Here is a 14,459-nt window from a genome sequence, read left to right on the forward strand (position 1 = left end):
TCGAATCTTTGTTTCTATCATCTTATCCCTTCGGCAGGAAATCTATGCCATGACTTGTGATGTACGCATAAACTCATTTTAACCCTACGAGGTAACCTGACACGCACCTCCAAAAATGCAAAATGCAGTATGGACAGCACTATCCCTTCTCGGGGCTTTCCTTCAATTTGTCAGCCGCAGGTTGCAAGGAAGGAGGCGCGGTAAGATTTCCCGTCGGCAGATAAAATCCCGTCAGCTCTGACGCCTCTCCCTTTAAGATGCGCAGCAGCGAGTCTCTGGGAAACTGAGGCTGTGCGCTCGTCGGGTCCAAGCAGCGCTTATTTCTTTGTCACACTGATGCCTTCTTTGATCTGATTGGACGGTGAAGGTGCTGCTGGTCTAATATTCGGAAAATATCGGGGATCATAGCTGAGGATCTCTGATTCTGGGCCGCGTCGGTCGTTCTGTGGCCCCGATGGAGCTGAAATATCGCTCAGCTTCAAGGACACACTCTTCATCATATTTTTTGAGCGGCTGAATGATTTCTATTGAAAACACACGCTGTGATCAAGGCAAGCAAAGAGAAGAAAACAGCTCGAAAAGCAGCTCGTTGTAATAACCAGTAAATATGCGACGCGTATCGTGGTTTGCTGCGAGAATGTGATCAGACGGGACTCTGGTTTCTCGCTCTGCTGCCTCCGAAAAAGAGTCGCTCATGATGCCCCGGGCTTTGCGGAGACTGGTCCATTTGATGCTGTTCTGCCCTTTATCCAAAGGCCTGCAGGTAGGCTAATGGACTGCACAATGTCAGTCTTTTTGTCACTAACTATCCACCAGCAGCATGCACGACCACTGACCAAACCGTCAGTTCACTTCACATGCATGCATGAAACCCCCCGTAACGAATACAAGTGCAGCGCAATGTATGGTAGTTATCTCTGCGTTATCCTATAGTCAGGTGACAGGCTGCTGGTTCATTCATTGTTTACCTAGATACCCCAGAATTTTGCAGCCACGGGTTCACAGGTTTGCAGTGCATACACGACTGTAAAAGCATGATTTAATAACAGTACAAGTTGGATCATAAACATTCTGCTTATGCTAATTCTGCTTAGTACTACACTTTTGTGTAGCATTACATTTTGTGTTAATGCATGTGATGCCCGCTCTTCCCGCAGCTATCCTATTGCAGAGCATTCAAATCAGTGGTTCCCAGCTGCTGTTTGTAGCCCATTATACAAAAATCAGTAAATAGAGATGCACAAATAGTGATAAGTCTAGGCTGATGTTGATATTTAAAAGAAGAATTTAACTCATTGTTCTGATACAGTTTATTGCTGTTTATTTTCTTATTTATCCTCCCTTTTCTCCCAGACATTTCCATCTTCTATTTCGGACATTAGACAGAGATGTGACAACAAACACACAAACATCAGTCTAAATGTCATCTTATTTATCAGTCTAAAAAATACCAGTGATTGGCTGTATACTGGTACATCTCTAGATCTACAATAGGAAGTCTCTTCTATTCTAATTTACTTGTTTCTTTTAGGAGTGGAAACTATTCAGTATTTACAGAAAATCAAAGAGATAAGTATCAATTACTAAACTATTTCCTATGCCGGTGCTATGAAGAAGTATTTGCCCTTGGTTCTTGTTTTTTTTTTTTTTTTTTTTTTTTTGCATATTTCTCAGACTTAAGTGTTTTAGATCCATCAACAGTTTTTAATTTTAGGCAAAGATAACCCAAGTAAATACAAAATGCAGTTTTTTAAATGATGATTTTATTCATTAAGGTAAAAAATGACTATATTTAGATGCTACAATCTAAAGAAACAACAACAGGTGAGGAACAAAGTCAAAGCTTTGAGGAAAGCATTGTAAAGCTATTTCTAAGGCTTTGGGACTTGTGTCCAGCCTACCAAAATTACTCCAAGAACACATCAGCGACTCATCCAGGCGGTCACAAAAGAATACAGACCAGCAAAAACAGAACTGCAGGCCTCACTTAACTCAGTTAAGGTCAAAGTTCTTGATTCGACAATCAGAGATTGAGGAAAAATGGCGTCCGTTGGTGAGTTCCAAGGAGATAAATATTCAAACATGGTGGTGGTAGTGTGATGGTCTGGGGCTGCTCCAGGACTTGGACGACTTTCTATAAGTGATGGAACCATAAATTCTACTCTCGGCCAGAAAATCCTGAAGGAGAATTTCCAGCCATTGGTTCGTGCCTTGAAGCTTAAGAGCACCTGTGAAAGGCTCAAAAAGAAAAAAGAAAAAAATGTAGCTTTGGAGTTGCCTTGTTAAAGTCAAAATTGAGAAACTTTGACCTTCAACAAGCTATTCATGTTCAAAGACTCTCAAATGTGGCTGAATTAAAACAATTCTTCAGTTTTCTCCACAGTGACGTGCTGTGAAATAATCATTGCCAGTTATGGCAAACGCCTGATTGCAGTTCTTTCTGCCAAGGGTGAAACAGCCAGTTATTAGTTTTAAGGGGTAATTGCTTTCTCGCACAGATCCAGGGAGGCTTGGACAGTATTTTTCTCTTAACAATTGAAATCCACATTTAAAAACTGCATTTTGTATTTCCTCGGTTTGTCTTTGTCTAATATTAGAAATTGTTTAATGATCTGAAACATGCAAGTGTGACAAATCTGCAAATATAAATGTGCAAAATACAAAAAATCAGGAAGTCCTTAGTTTCATGTAGTTGAGTGTCTCAATTCCACCTTAAGGTTGGGTGACCAGCTGTTCATTCATTCATTCACAGCCTGGGTTTAATTAGACTTCTTTTCTTCCTGCCATGCGCCCATTTTCTACCAACCTCCACAGAGTCGCCTTCCAGCTATTAAAGTGAAGTACCTTCTGCTGGCATGGCTGGGCATCCTCGTCATCAGCTGGATCGTCTACATGCAGTATGCCTCCTACTCTGAGCTGTGCCGTGGGCATGTTTGCCACATGGTCATCGTAAGTATTATCTTTGAGTTAAATAAAACTCAGTTACATGGTTTAATCGAATTCAAGCCTATAAATCAAGATAAATTTGATAGTGTGGGATATCTGTGAATGTGGCATAAAAATACTGACTGTGGCAGTGAGTAAAGTCCTAACCACAGATTACAGGCTTTCCAAACTACTGCACGACAATAAAGGTAGCTTTCAGGGTAACCAAGACAAAAACTACAATCACATTAATTCAAATCATAACACAATCACTGGAAAGAGCAGATCTTTTGCTTTTCCCAAGACAAAAACTAAAGAATTCAGAATAAAAACAACAGTATAAATAATAATTTCATATGTTTTAAAAAGTACATGGCAAGACAGTGGAACAGAGGGACACGAGGTCTGTGTTTTGAGGAAGAGTGCATGGCCAGTGTCTTAAACTTGTGGTACCAGGGTGCTCTTACAGGACACAACCCCACTACCCACCTGTAGGATTGTAACATCAGTTTAGCTGTTTGGTCTTAGCTCATTTGACTACAGTTTCACTAACCACATAACAGACAACATGTGACTGTTTGTATTTACATAAATGAAGAAAATGATTTCATACCATACTAGTTTTGTGCTGCTGAGGTGAGACCCACAGATGTCTAGTTCCCCTCTGTTGCGTTCTGTGTTGGGGACTTGGGAGAAATGTGTCTCCTCGGTCAGGTGATGTCAGGTAAACTGCACATGGTGCTGGGCTCTTTGCTGCTTTGTGACAACATACTGAATATAACTCAGTGGGTTACTCCATTCTGATGAATTTCATGCACACCACTTTACATGAGTAAGTATAGCATCCTTCTAGGAAAGAAGTAAAACTGGCACTCTCTGATTCCATATCCATGAAAAATCTCAAAGGACATAGCTGGAAATGGGATTTTTTTCTTTCTTGTCTGCTAATTATAAAAGGTACAAAACTTCATAGTCAGCATGCAATTTTTAAACTAATGTAGCAGTTTAAGATAAACTTAAGACTCATTTACTGGTCGTCAAGATCAATGTTTCTTTAGTCCAATACACCTCTGGTATGTGGATGGGAAAAGCCAGGAATTCCACTGAGATTGCTAACTAACCACCTGAACCCAAGTCACATGTCCTAGTGTTTTTCCTGGTGTCAGGTCCATATTTAGAGACACAGACCCAGCCTCAGGAGGTCACAAGTTATTGTATTCCCAGCGTCGGTCCCAAGCTTGGATAAATGGGCGGTTTGCATCAGGAAGGGTAAGCGAAACCATCCAGTGTAACTGAAAGAAGCTTCATATTTCTCGATGAGCCTTTCTTTTTTTTCTGTAAACATACCTGTTGAAATCGTGCATTCTCTCTGATTCATTAATCCATAACAGAAACATTGAACTTAAATGTTTAAGACACAGTCACACAGACTTCAAGCATTTCACTGGTCCAGACCACTTAAGATCAAAGTGGGATGCATCTGGCCCACAATGTAAAGTGAGTTTGAAGCCCCTGATCTATGTCAGTCTGAGCAGTACAACCACACTAAAATGCTACTGGACACGCACAAAGTAGAAGCTCTGCAATGACGTGTTAGAAATGCACGTCTCTCAAAGTCAAAAGGGTACGTAAAGGCAAGAAGGAGCATGGAGAACAGTGTGTCAGGTTAGGCAAATCTGGTTAGATTCACCTGACCTCTAGCAAAGATATTTTCCCTTTAAGTAAACAGACATTGGAGGGCTAAATATAGAGAGCTCAAGTACTGGATGCATAAATAGAGGCTTATTTCTGTTTCCTGCAATTTCTGTTTTGGTTTCTGCAGTGTGATCATTATAGAAGAGGCATAATATCAGGTTCATCCTGCAAGGCACTATGTGACCAGAGAACGCTAACTCTGCAGCGCTGCATGTCCACCTCCTCCACACATCAGGTAAAACAAACACTCACAACTTACACATGCGTGAAGAATAGCCTTTGAGAGAACAATATATTTCCAAATTCATGTTAGTGCACATCTGTTTTTTTAAATTTAATCAATAATTTTATTATAGATTGCCTCATAATTTTTACTGGAACATGAAAAAAACATAACAGCAATTGTAGTAACAAATAAAAAGTAAATGATTTGACATATTTGATACTAATTATAGTATCGATATGACTGTCAGTGTTAAAGGATGTCTATAAAAAACATACTGCAGCCACTAGATTGTCACACACAGTTGGGGTTTTTTCAGGGCCATTCCATATTTGGCTCTAAAGCTGAGTCACCAGCTAACAGTGGCAATCTTGGTTAGCAAGGTACATCCAGTGACTGTATGGGTAGTGGGTGTATCTGATATACCATATTGGTGTTGTTCCTGTGTCATCATAATAGTGTTGGTCCAGGATAAATATAATATATAATCCAAATATAACAAGGAATCTTTTCTTATGGACTCAAACAAGTTTTGCTGAAAAACTGAGTCTGGAACAAGCAAAGCTTAATACTAAACAATATATATAACTTATATAAATGTATATATAACTTAATATTGCACACATGCAAAATCGAAATTCCAATTAGATAACACATCAGTGGAATTCATTTCTTAAATAAAAATTGTATTTGCAGCCTTCTGAATTAAATTTGATCATTTTATCATTTATCAGATTTTCATCATATTCTCCCACCTGTCCAGAAAGCTCCTGTTTTCTGCCTTTCTTTTTGCCATTTTGGGATAGTTAGCATGGCAGTATTTGCATGGTTGCTATGACTATGGTCAACAGAGGAGAGGGTGCTAATGGGTCCTGTCGTGACTGACGTGCCAAAACACGAACAGAGCATTCTGGGAATTGTAGTATTAGCAGTACATGAACTGTATAATACCAATAACCCTCCCAGCTATTGTGTTCACAGACAGAGTGGCACACACTCAAACAAAAAACATAACAAAATTTAAAAATTCCTTCTGGACCTATTTTGGACATATTCTTCCTCATCTAACTAAAGTCATATTTTCATATTTGCAGGTATACAATGGACTGTGGAAGGAGAAGCCTGTGGTAATTAAATGTGGCGTTGAAGATCCGGTGAAAACTGACGGAGCGCCCGACGCCATGCTGCGACAGGAGATGAGCCTGTTTGACAAACCCACACGTGGAACCTCGATGGATGAATTTAAAGAGATGCTGCACAGTTTCCTTAAGGTTTCCAGGCCGATAGACTATTTTATAATAACAGTGAACAACTGTCACCACAGAAGTCACATGCTAATAGAAAACTACACATGCCTATTAGGAAACATTGGTTATGCATTAGTGCATCCAAATGAGCTCAGATCTAGAGATCTTTTTTATGTTACGTGTTTATACAGGCCAAGATCTTATTGTCAAGGTTTTTTTTATATTTGTATCTACAACACATTTATAACATGCATTCACCTCCTTCCTGCAGGTTAACCTCGGTGAACAGTCATCTTTGAGCACCTTGGTGGACAGAGTCATCACGCTTGCTGATGTCAACCAAGATGGCAAAGTGTCACTAGCAGAGGCCAAGTCTATCTGGGCTCTCCTCCAGATCAACGAGTTCCTCCTGATGGTGGCGCTGCAGGAGAAGGAGCACACCCCGAAACTGTTGGGCTTCTGTGGAGATTTGTATGTGACGGAGCGTGTAAGCCACAACTCACTCTACAGGCTCGAGGTGCCAAATTCCCTGCAGTCTATCGTCCCAGAGGCCTTGAGCTCCAGCCTGAACCACTGGCTCGCGCCAGCTTGGCCCCGCCGAGCTCGCATCACCATTGGCCTGCTGGAATTTGTGGAAGAGGTCTTCCACGGCTCCTACGGGAGCTTCCTAATATGTGACGCCAATCCTTACCACGTTGGCTACAATTCAAAGTACGACTGCAAGATGGCCAACCTTCGCAGCGTGGCATCAGAAGCTGTTGTGCGGGGATTTTTGAAGGGACGGCGATGTGAGACGAATGCAGACTGCACGTATGGGCGGGACTGCACGGCCACCTGCGATCGGCTGGTGAAGCAGTGTAACACAGAGGTTGTGCAGCCTAATCTCGCTAAAGTGTGCGTGCTGCTGCAGGACTATCTGCTTTTCGGAGCGCCTTCAGACCTTCGTGGGGATCTGGAAAAACAGCTGCGCACCTGTGTGACACTCAGCGGGTTGGCAAGCCAAATGGAGGTTCACCACTCACTAGTGCTCAACAACCTGAAGACGTTACTGTGGAAGAAGATTTCAAACACTCAGTACTCCTGAAAAACGGATGCTCTACTATAAATGAATTGTTACATGAAGACAGGTGGTTTTTGGTTATGACGCTTGCAGTAAATGTTTTAGAGGGTCGTGTTTAATCATGTATTTTCACTCTACACTGACTGTGAATAACAGGAAACTGTGAACTACTGAATATACAATGTGAAGCAGGCTTTATTCCCACTATAATCCCTATCATGCTTTTGTGTTCCAATGGGTCTGTTTGCACATAATATTCTCAGGACACTGCCTGTAACGTTGTTTCTAAGATTCTGGATGTAAATAATCCATTTTTAAAATAAATGAAGCAACATGTTGGATTATTTGTGGTTTCATAGAATTGCTTTTTTCTGTCCTTGGTAACGTGCAATTGGGAGTGGTACAGCTAGAAATATCAGAAGAATATCGCAGCTTCTTTTGTATAAATCAGTTTGCATCTCAATCAGAGAGTTACCACGTGTAGAATCTTTCTGAAAGGATGACACTTGAACTGCAGACATCGTTGACATTAGGTGTCCCTGATCATGCCACAAAATTGTTGTTCACATAAATGTTTGCAGATGTAATAACATCAATTTCAAGTGACTTGTTCATTGGTCTTCTGAGTACCAAGTCTATGATCTCAGGACTTGTGCCTAGACTTGGTTTCTTAAAAGGTTGCAGAATATATATATATATATATATATATATATATATATATACTGCTCAAAAAATGAAAGGAACGCTTTGAAAACACATCAGATCTCAATGGGAAAAACAATTATGTTGGATATCTATACTGATATGGACAGGGTAACATGTTAGGAATGAAAGGATGCTGGATCATTTTATGGAAATGAAAATGATTAACCCACTGAGGGCTGAATTCAAAGTAAAAGTGAAAAAAATATGTGGCAGGCTAGTGCATTTGACAAAAATGTAATTGCAGCAGCTCTAAATGTTCGGTAGTTTGTATGACCCGCACGTGCATGTGTGAATGTCTGACAACATCAGAGCATGCTCCTAATAAGATGGTAGATAGTGTCCTGAGGGTTTACACCAGGACATCACTGAGCCTCTGAACAGCCTGAGTGCATCCTGGCAGCATGGGATGGACCACTACATAACGCCCTAGACATGTTCTATTGGATTTAGGTTAGGTGGGTGTGGGAGCCAGTGAATGGGACCCATGACACCCAGAACCCATGGCACAAGCATAGAGTCTGATAATGGGTTCAAAATGTTCATTTTGGTCCCAGATGCAATCTGCTCTGCCCTCCACCCAGCCCTAACTCATCTGGACAAGAAAGACTCATATGTGAGAATGCTGTTCATAGACTTTAGCTCAGCATTCAACACCATAATACCACAACAACTCATCTGTAAACTGGACAGACTGGGCCTCAGCACCTCCCTCTGCAACTGGCTGCTGGATTTCCTCAGCCAGAGGCCTCAAGCGGTGCGTGTGGGCAACAAGGTCTCAAACAGCATCACCCTGAGTACGGGGGCTCCACAAGGCTGTGTGCTCAGTCCTCTGCTCTTCACCCTGTTGACACATGACTGCACACCAACCTACAGCTCCAACCACCTTGTGAAGTTTGCGGACGACACAACGCTGGTGGGGCTCATCACCAAGGGCGATGAGACCCACTACAGGAAAGAGGTTGAGCTCCTGACCACGTGGTGCAGAGACAACAACCTCCTGCTAAATGTCAGTAAGACCAAGGAGATTATTGTCAACTTCCAGAGAGGCCACACCTGTCACCCCCCATTGACCATCGACGGCGCTGCGGTGGAGAGGGTGAGCAGCACCAAGTTCCTGGGGGTGCACATCAGTGAGGACCTCTCTTGGACCACCAACACAGCATCACTGGCCAAGAAAGCACAACAGCGCCTCTACTTCCTGCGCAAACTCAAGCGGGCAAGTGCTCCACCACCCATCCTGACTACATTCTACAGAGGCACTATTGAAAGTATCCTCTCCAGCTGCATCACTGTGTGGGGCGGTAGCTGCACTGACTATAACAGAAAAGCTCTACAACGCATTGTGAGAACAGCTGAGAGGATAGTTGGTGCACCACTCCCCTCCCTGCAAGACATTTACACCACTCGCCTCACCCGCAAAGCCATCACAATTGTCAACGATGCAACCCACCCCGCGCACTGTCTGTTCAGCCTCCTGCCCTCTGGAAAGAGATACAGAAGTCTCCGCTCCCGCACTACCAGGCTCACCAACAGCTTCATCCACCAGGCTGTGAGACTGCTGAACTCTCTTCCCTCCCGGCTCCCAGCCAGCAGAATCACCAGATTGGCAGAAGTATAGTAGACAGATTGGACTCTACACCCCCCCCCCCCCCCCCCCCACGCACACTCTCCAACAAGGAAACACTCTCTGAACCAAGAACTGAAACATTCCTGACTTGCATTGCAATTGCACACACCTGCTGCTATATATATATATTTTAGTATTTCTTTTAGCACTATTTATATTATTATATTACTATTTATTACCTTATTGTTAGGGCTGTTTTTGTTGTGCATCTGCACCTTATTGTTGTCAATGTCTACGCATGGGACAGTGTGAAACGTAATTTCAATTCCTTTGTATGGCAAGTACATTTGAAGAAATTGACAAATAAAAAGTATTCTATTCTATTCTATTGTAAGGCTGCCTTTGTCTGGGCATCCCTCCTTGGATATGCCTTCCTGAACCATCACTGAACGACCACCAAACTGGTGTTGCTGTTGTTACAGGTAGTGTAACGCCCTCCATGGCTTCTCCAGACCCTTTCACATGTGCTCAGGGTAAACCTGGAGTCATCTGTAAAAAACACAGGACACTAGTGGTGGACATGATAATTCTGGTATTCTATGGCAAATGCCAATCAGCAACCAGCTCTCCTAGAGTAACTGCCTGTCTCCTGGAGTCTCCTCTATGTTTTTGGGACTGTGCTGGGACACAAAGCAAAGGTACTAGCACAAGTTTAATTGACTTGATGCTACAAGCTGATTTAAAAAATGTTCCTTTGATTTATTTATTTTTTTTAGCAGTGTATGATAAAGAGTAGCACTTGCCCCTGGCTCAGTGCTGTGGCTTTCCCTGCATGTGAAATGTTAATGGTATTCACAGCAAAGATGAAAGTGAGGTGTGACCGCTTCAACATCACAGACAGATGAGCGAAGCTACTGAATATTTTTGATGATGCGTTACACACCAAATGATCTGCAGCTTTCTAGAAGATCAAAGTGTCACAGATTATTTTGCACAGTTACTGCACTGGTTAAGGAGGTTCAGTGATCAAACGAGACAGATGCTACATTTCAATTTAAAACTCCCAAACCATTTTTAAGAGAGTTATTCCCACAATAGTGGAAGGATATCAGACAACAACAAGTCTCAATCAGAGAGGATGTCCAACATCTAATCAAATGGTGCAGAAACAACAACCTGATTCTGAACACTGTCAAAACAAAGGAGGTCATTGTAGACTACAGAAGAGCCAAGAAAACAACACTACCACCCCTCCACATAAATGGTGAGGAAGTTGAGAGGGTGAATGACATTAAATTCCTGGGCCTACACATAACAAAAGATCTCACATGGACTATTAACACATCCCACTTAGTGAAGAAAGCACAGCAGAGACTTTTATTCCTAAGAAAACTTAAAAAAGCAAATGTGCCAATCCGGCGCTTAGTAAACTTTTACAGGAGCACAATAGAGAGCATCCTCTGTTACTGCATCACAGTGTGGTACTTCAGCTGCACTGCAGAAAATCGTCGAGCTCTGACCTGGACCATCCAAACTGCCCAGGGGATCATTGGAACCAAACTCCCGAATCTCGACACGGCCTATGCTAGCTGTTTACAGAAGCGAGCTAGCTGCATCATCAAGGACCCAACCCATCCAGGTCACAGACTTTTTGTACCCCTCCCATCAGGGAAGAGATATAGGGCAATCAGAACCCGCACAAACAGACTAAAGAACAGCTTTTTCCCCAGAGCTGTAGCCTGTGTCACCCCTCCCCCAACACACAATAGCTACTGTAACTCTCCCTCTCTCTCCTTTACCCCATGTCATGTCTGCTGCTAATGTACAAAGTCATTTACTGGGCATTAATGTTTGCACTAAATTACCACACTGTAAATACTGTTATACTTATTATCTTAGACACTTTATGGGACATTCACGTTGCACTCAACTACCACATTGTAAATACTGTTATATTATATTATACTGTTTGCACTCAAATATCATATCAAATCATATTGTAAATACTAGTATTTTTTTTTATTATTTATTTTTTTTTATTTACTGTGCTAAGTGCCTTCTTTTTACTTTATATTTTATACTTTTACTACATTTACTTGGTTATTATGTTACAATGCTGCTTCTTGTTTTATTGCTGCTGGCCTCTGTGAGCTACCAAACAAATTTCGTTGTATAACTACAATGACAATAAAGTTCTTTGAGTTTAAGTTTGAGTTTAAAATAAAGGCATTTTTTGCAGGTGAAGTCGAAATATAAACATTTTTACACACAGGGAAATAATTCAGAAAAAGCTGAAGGATGACTTGCATAAAAACTCAGAGGTTGTAATCTGGGAGGAAAAAATAATATGATATGACAAAGAAATATAGTTGAAGAAAAAGGATGTAAACACCTGCATCACTGAATGCATCATATTTAATACACAAGGTAAGGCCATGTAAGTTGCTACACTGAAGTCACGTCAATCCCTCTTGGTAAAGACACCTCAACCAGGGGAGAATCGATGCTCCTCAGAGGACTGACTGACTGACTGACTGACGAATAACAACTCAGGATTGTTCTGGACATTTAGGCCGTCCAGCACATTGCTCTTTCTGCCAAAAAGCAAGGCCCCCCTATTTGTAAAAGGCCCTGCCCTGCCTCTCTTTGGCTCTAGTTCTGGATCTACTATATACCCTCCTTTAGGTCTGTAAGGAACTTGTATCACAGATGGTCCGGGCATTGCTTTTAAATTTTGTAGGCCCAGATCCTTTTGTGGTGTTGGCCCTTTGTCGGTGCTAACTGACCCCAAGCTCTGGTCAGCTGGTGAGCTATGTGTGTCTTTATTATGGTAATGAAAATCAGCCAGAGAGCAGATATACTCTTTGGTTGATTTCTGTCCCTGACCCTTTTGAAGGCTTCTGAGTGGGGAGTACTGGCAGAACAGATGGTCTTTGAATCTGCTTTCTGGAGTGGAGCTGATCTTCTTTAGTACTTGGACACACACTCTCATGATGGCTTGGAGCATCAACTAAAGACTTGCTATTCTTCCTGGGGGGTGATGACACGGGGAACACAGAGAATGCACTGGATGTGGATATAGGAAACTTCTCTGAACATGGTCTTGGGGTTTCTGTCCAGTTCCTTTTATCTTTGAAGAAGGTTTGCTCTGCAAAGGTCAGGAAAGATTAATTAAAGCAAAGAAAGTAACCCATATATCCTAAAACATGAGTGAGAGCTTTTGAAAGCATTATATTACACTAGTGTATGTTTAGGCAGGGACATGGCACTTAAAGAATCCTGAGGAAAAAAGTGTTTTCAAACCTTACTTTTTGTATAAAGACTTAAAACTTTAATAGAAGTTTGGTAACACGTTATAATACTACCACCAAGGGGCCCAAAGATGTAATTCTCCTGTAAATAAATGGAATTTCAATGTATAATTATTTGAAATTATAATGTAATTATATTTACCTACAAATACATACTAGAATAAGGGTGTAACAAGTCAGGCTTTTAGATACAAAGAACTAATTAAACTGCATGTAAATGTAAGAACTGTGTAAGTAATTTCATGGTAATTTTGCAGAAAAACTAACAATTTAAACCGTAAATCTGGGAATGTTGGGGCGTAAACTTTTTGGAGTGTGAGCAATATTATGGAATGGATAACACTTGCCCTTTTACATCTTTATTTAACATTCATTATGCCGGTACATTTTCTGTTATTCAACTGTCCTTTGATTTACCTATAAAATTGTGATGAAGACTGTTCTCCCTTATCAACTTGCAAAAAAAATAAATAAATATCGCCAGAATTTGCAGGCCCATGTTACTTTATAATAATTGAGCCAAGTCTAATTATTATTTTTCTCTCACAATCCCTGTTCAAATGTAACTTTTAAAAGGGGTGCACAGGAAAGGAGTGTCTCCTTTTCTATAAAATACCTGGAAGTTAGGAAATATTAAACCATTCCACAATACAGCTCTGCAACAAACTTATAATGTAAGCTAGGGGAAATTTTTTTTTTTTTTTTGCAAAGAAATCTTGCAGTACTTAAAATTATATATATATATATAAAATATATATGTGTTTATATATATATAAATATAAAATATATATGTGTTTATATATATATATAAAATATATATGTGTTTATATATATATATATATATATATATATATATATATATATATATATATATATATATATATATATATATATATATATATATATATATATATATAAATATAAAATATATATGTGTTTATATATATATATAAAATATATATGTGTTTATATATATATATATATATATATATATATATATATATATATATATATATATATATATATATATATATATATATATATATATATATATATATATGAGGGAGAGACTTACTGTGCATTATTTCTTCTTTCCCATAAACCACATAAATTTATAAATTTACTACTTAAAAATACCTACAGAATACTTTGTGCGTCCTTTTCCTGTAAAACACCCACAGTTTAGGCACTATTTAAAATAATTTATCCACTATTTACCTACAATGTAAGTACTTCTTGTTTCCTATAAAATATGTAAAGTTATGCAGTGTTTACAATTCCTTTTATGCAGTTTTTAAAAGTACTTACATGTACTTACAGTAGTATTCTTTGTTTTTTGTAAGAAAAAAAAATAAAAAAAAATAAAAACTGTCACCCTCTTATTCTAGTGTAGCCCTTTTAGATATGTGTGGTTAAATATAATTACGTTGTAATTTCAAATGAAATGCATTGAAATTCCATTTAATTACAGAGGAATTACACTCTCAGTCATAGTAAATTTGACTGACAATTCTGTAGTGTTTATTTCCCAGTAATAAACTGAAATACAGTTAACTTAACATAGGTGCCCTGAGCCGATGAAAGAAAGCTTCCAAGTTTGTCTCTACAAGAAGGACTTCCATTAGGGCACTCCTTCTTAACATTAAAAACATCGCATTTACCCCACTGGCACTGATACCGGAAGATGACCTCGATGATGTCTTTTAACTGTTGATCGTCGCTGAAT

The 14,459-nt window shown here is 40.0% G+C and overlaps 1 protein-coding gene across 1 annotated transcript; it reads left to right on the forward strand.

The window, feature by feature from the left end:
• The first annotated feature begins 254 nt into the window (after nucleotides 1–254).
• On the forward strand, nucleotides 255–7,494 carry dipk1b (divergent protein kinase domain 1B). The gene is made up of 5 exons (XM_026173335.2): nucleotides 255–763; nucleotides 2,815–2,949; nucleotides 4,748–4,855; nucleotides 5,938–6,114; nucleotides 6,362–7,494. Exons 1-5 carry the CDS (start codon nucleotides 695–697, stop codon nucleotides 7,172–7,174), a joined length of 1,302 nt encoding a protein of 433 aa, XP_026029120.1. The 5' UTR covers nucleotides 255–694; the 3' UTR covers nucleotides 7,175–7,494.
• Nucleotides 7,495–14,459: the final 6,965 nt, after the last annotated feature.

The sequence above is a fragment of the Astatotilapia calliptera genome, chromosome 7, assembly GCF_964374335.1.
Source record: "Astatotilapia calliptera chromosome 7, fAstCal68.1, whole genome shotgun sequence".
In the NCBI taxonomy this organism is placed as follows: domain Eukaryota; kingdom Metazoa; phylum Chordata; class Actinopteri; order Cichliformes; family Cichlidae; genus Astatotilapia; species Astatotilapia calliptera.

Coding starts and splice junctions, on each gene's coding strand:
- dipk1b (XM_026173335.2), top strand. CDS start 695: ATGATGCCCCGGGCTTTGCGGAGACTGGTCCATTTGATGCTGTTCTGC. Junction 4,856..5,937: donor CCACCTCCTCCACACATCAG/GTAAAACAAACA, acceptor TCATATTTGCAG/GTATACAATGGACTGTGGAA. Junction 6,115..6,361: donor TGCTGCACAGTTTCCTTAAG/GTTTCCAGGCCG, acceptor TCCTTCCTGCAG/GTTAACCTCGGTGAACAGTC.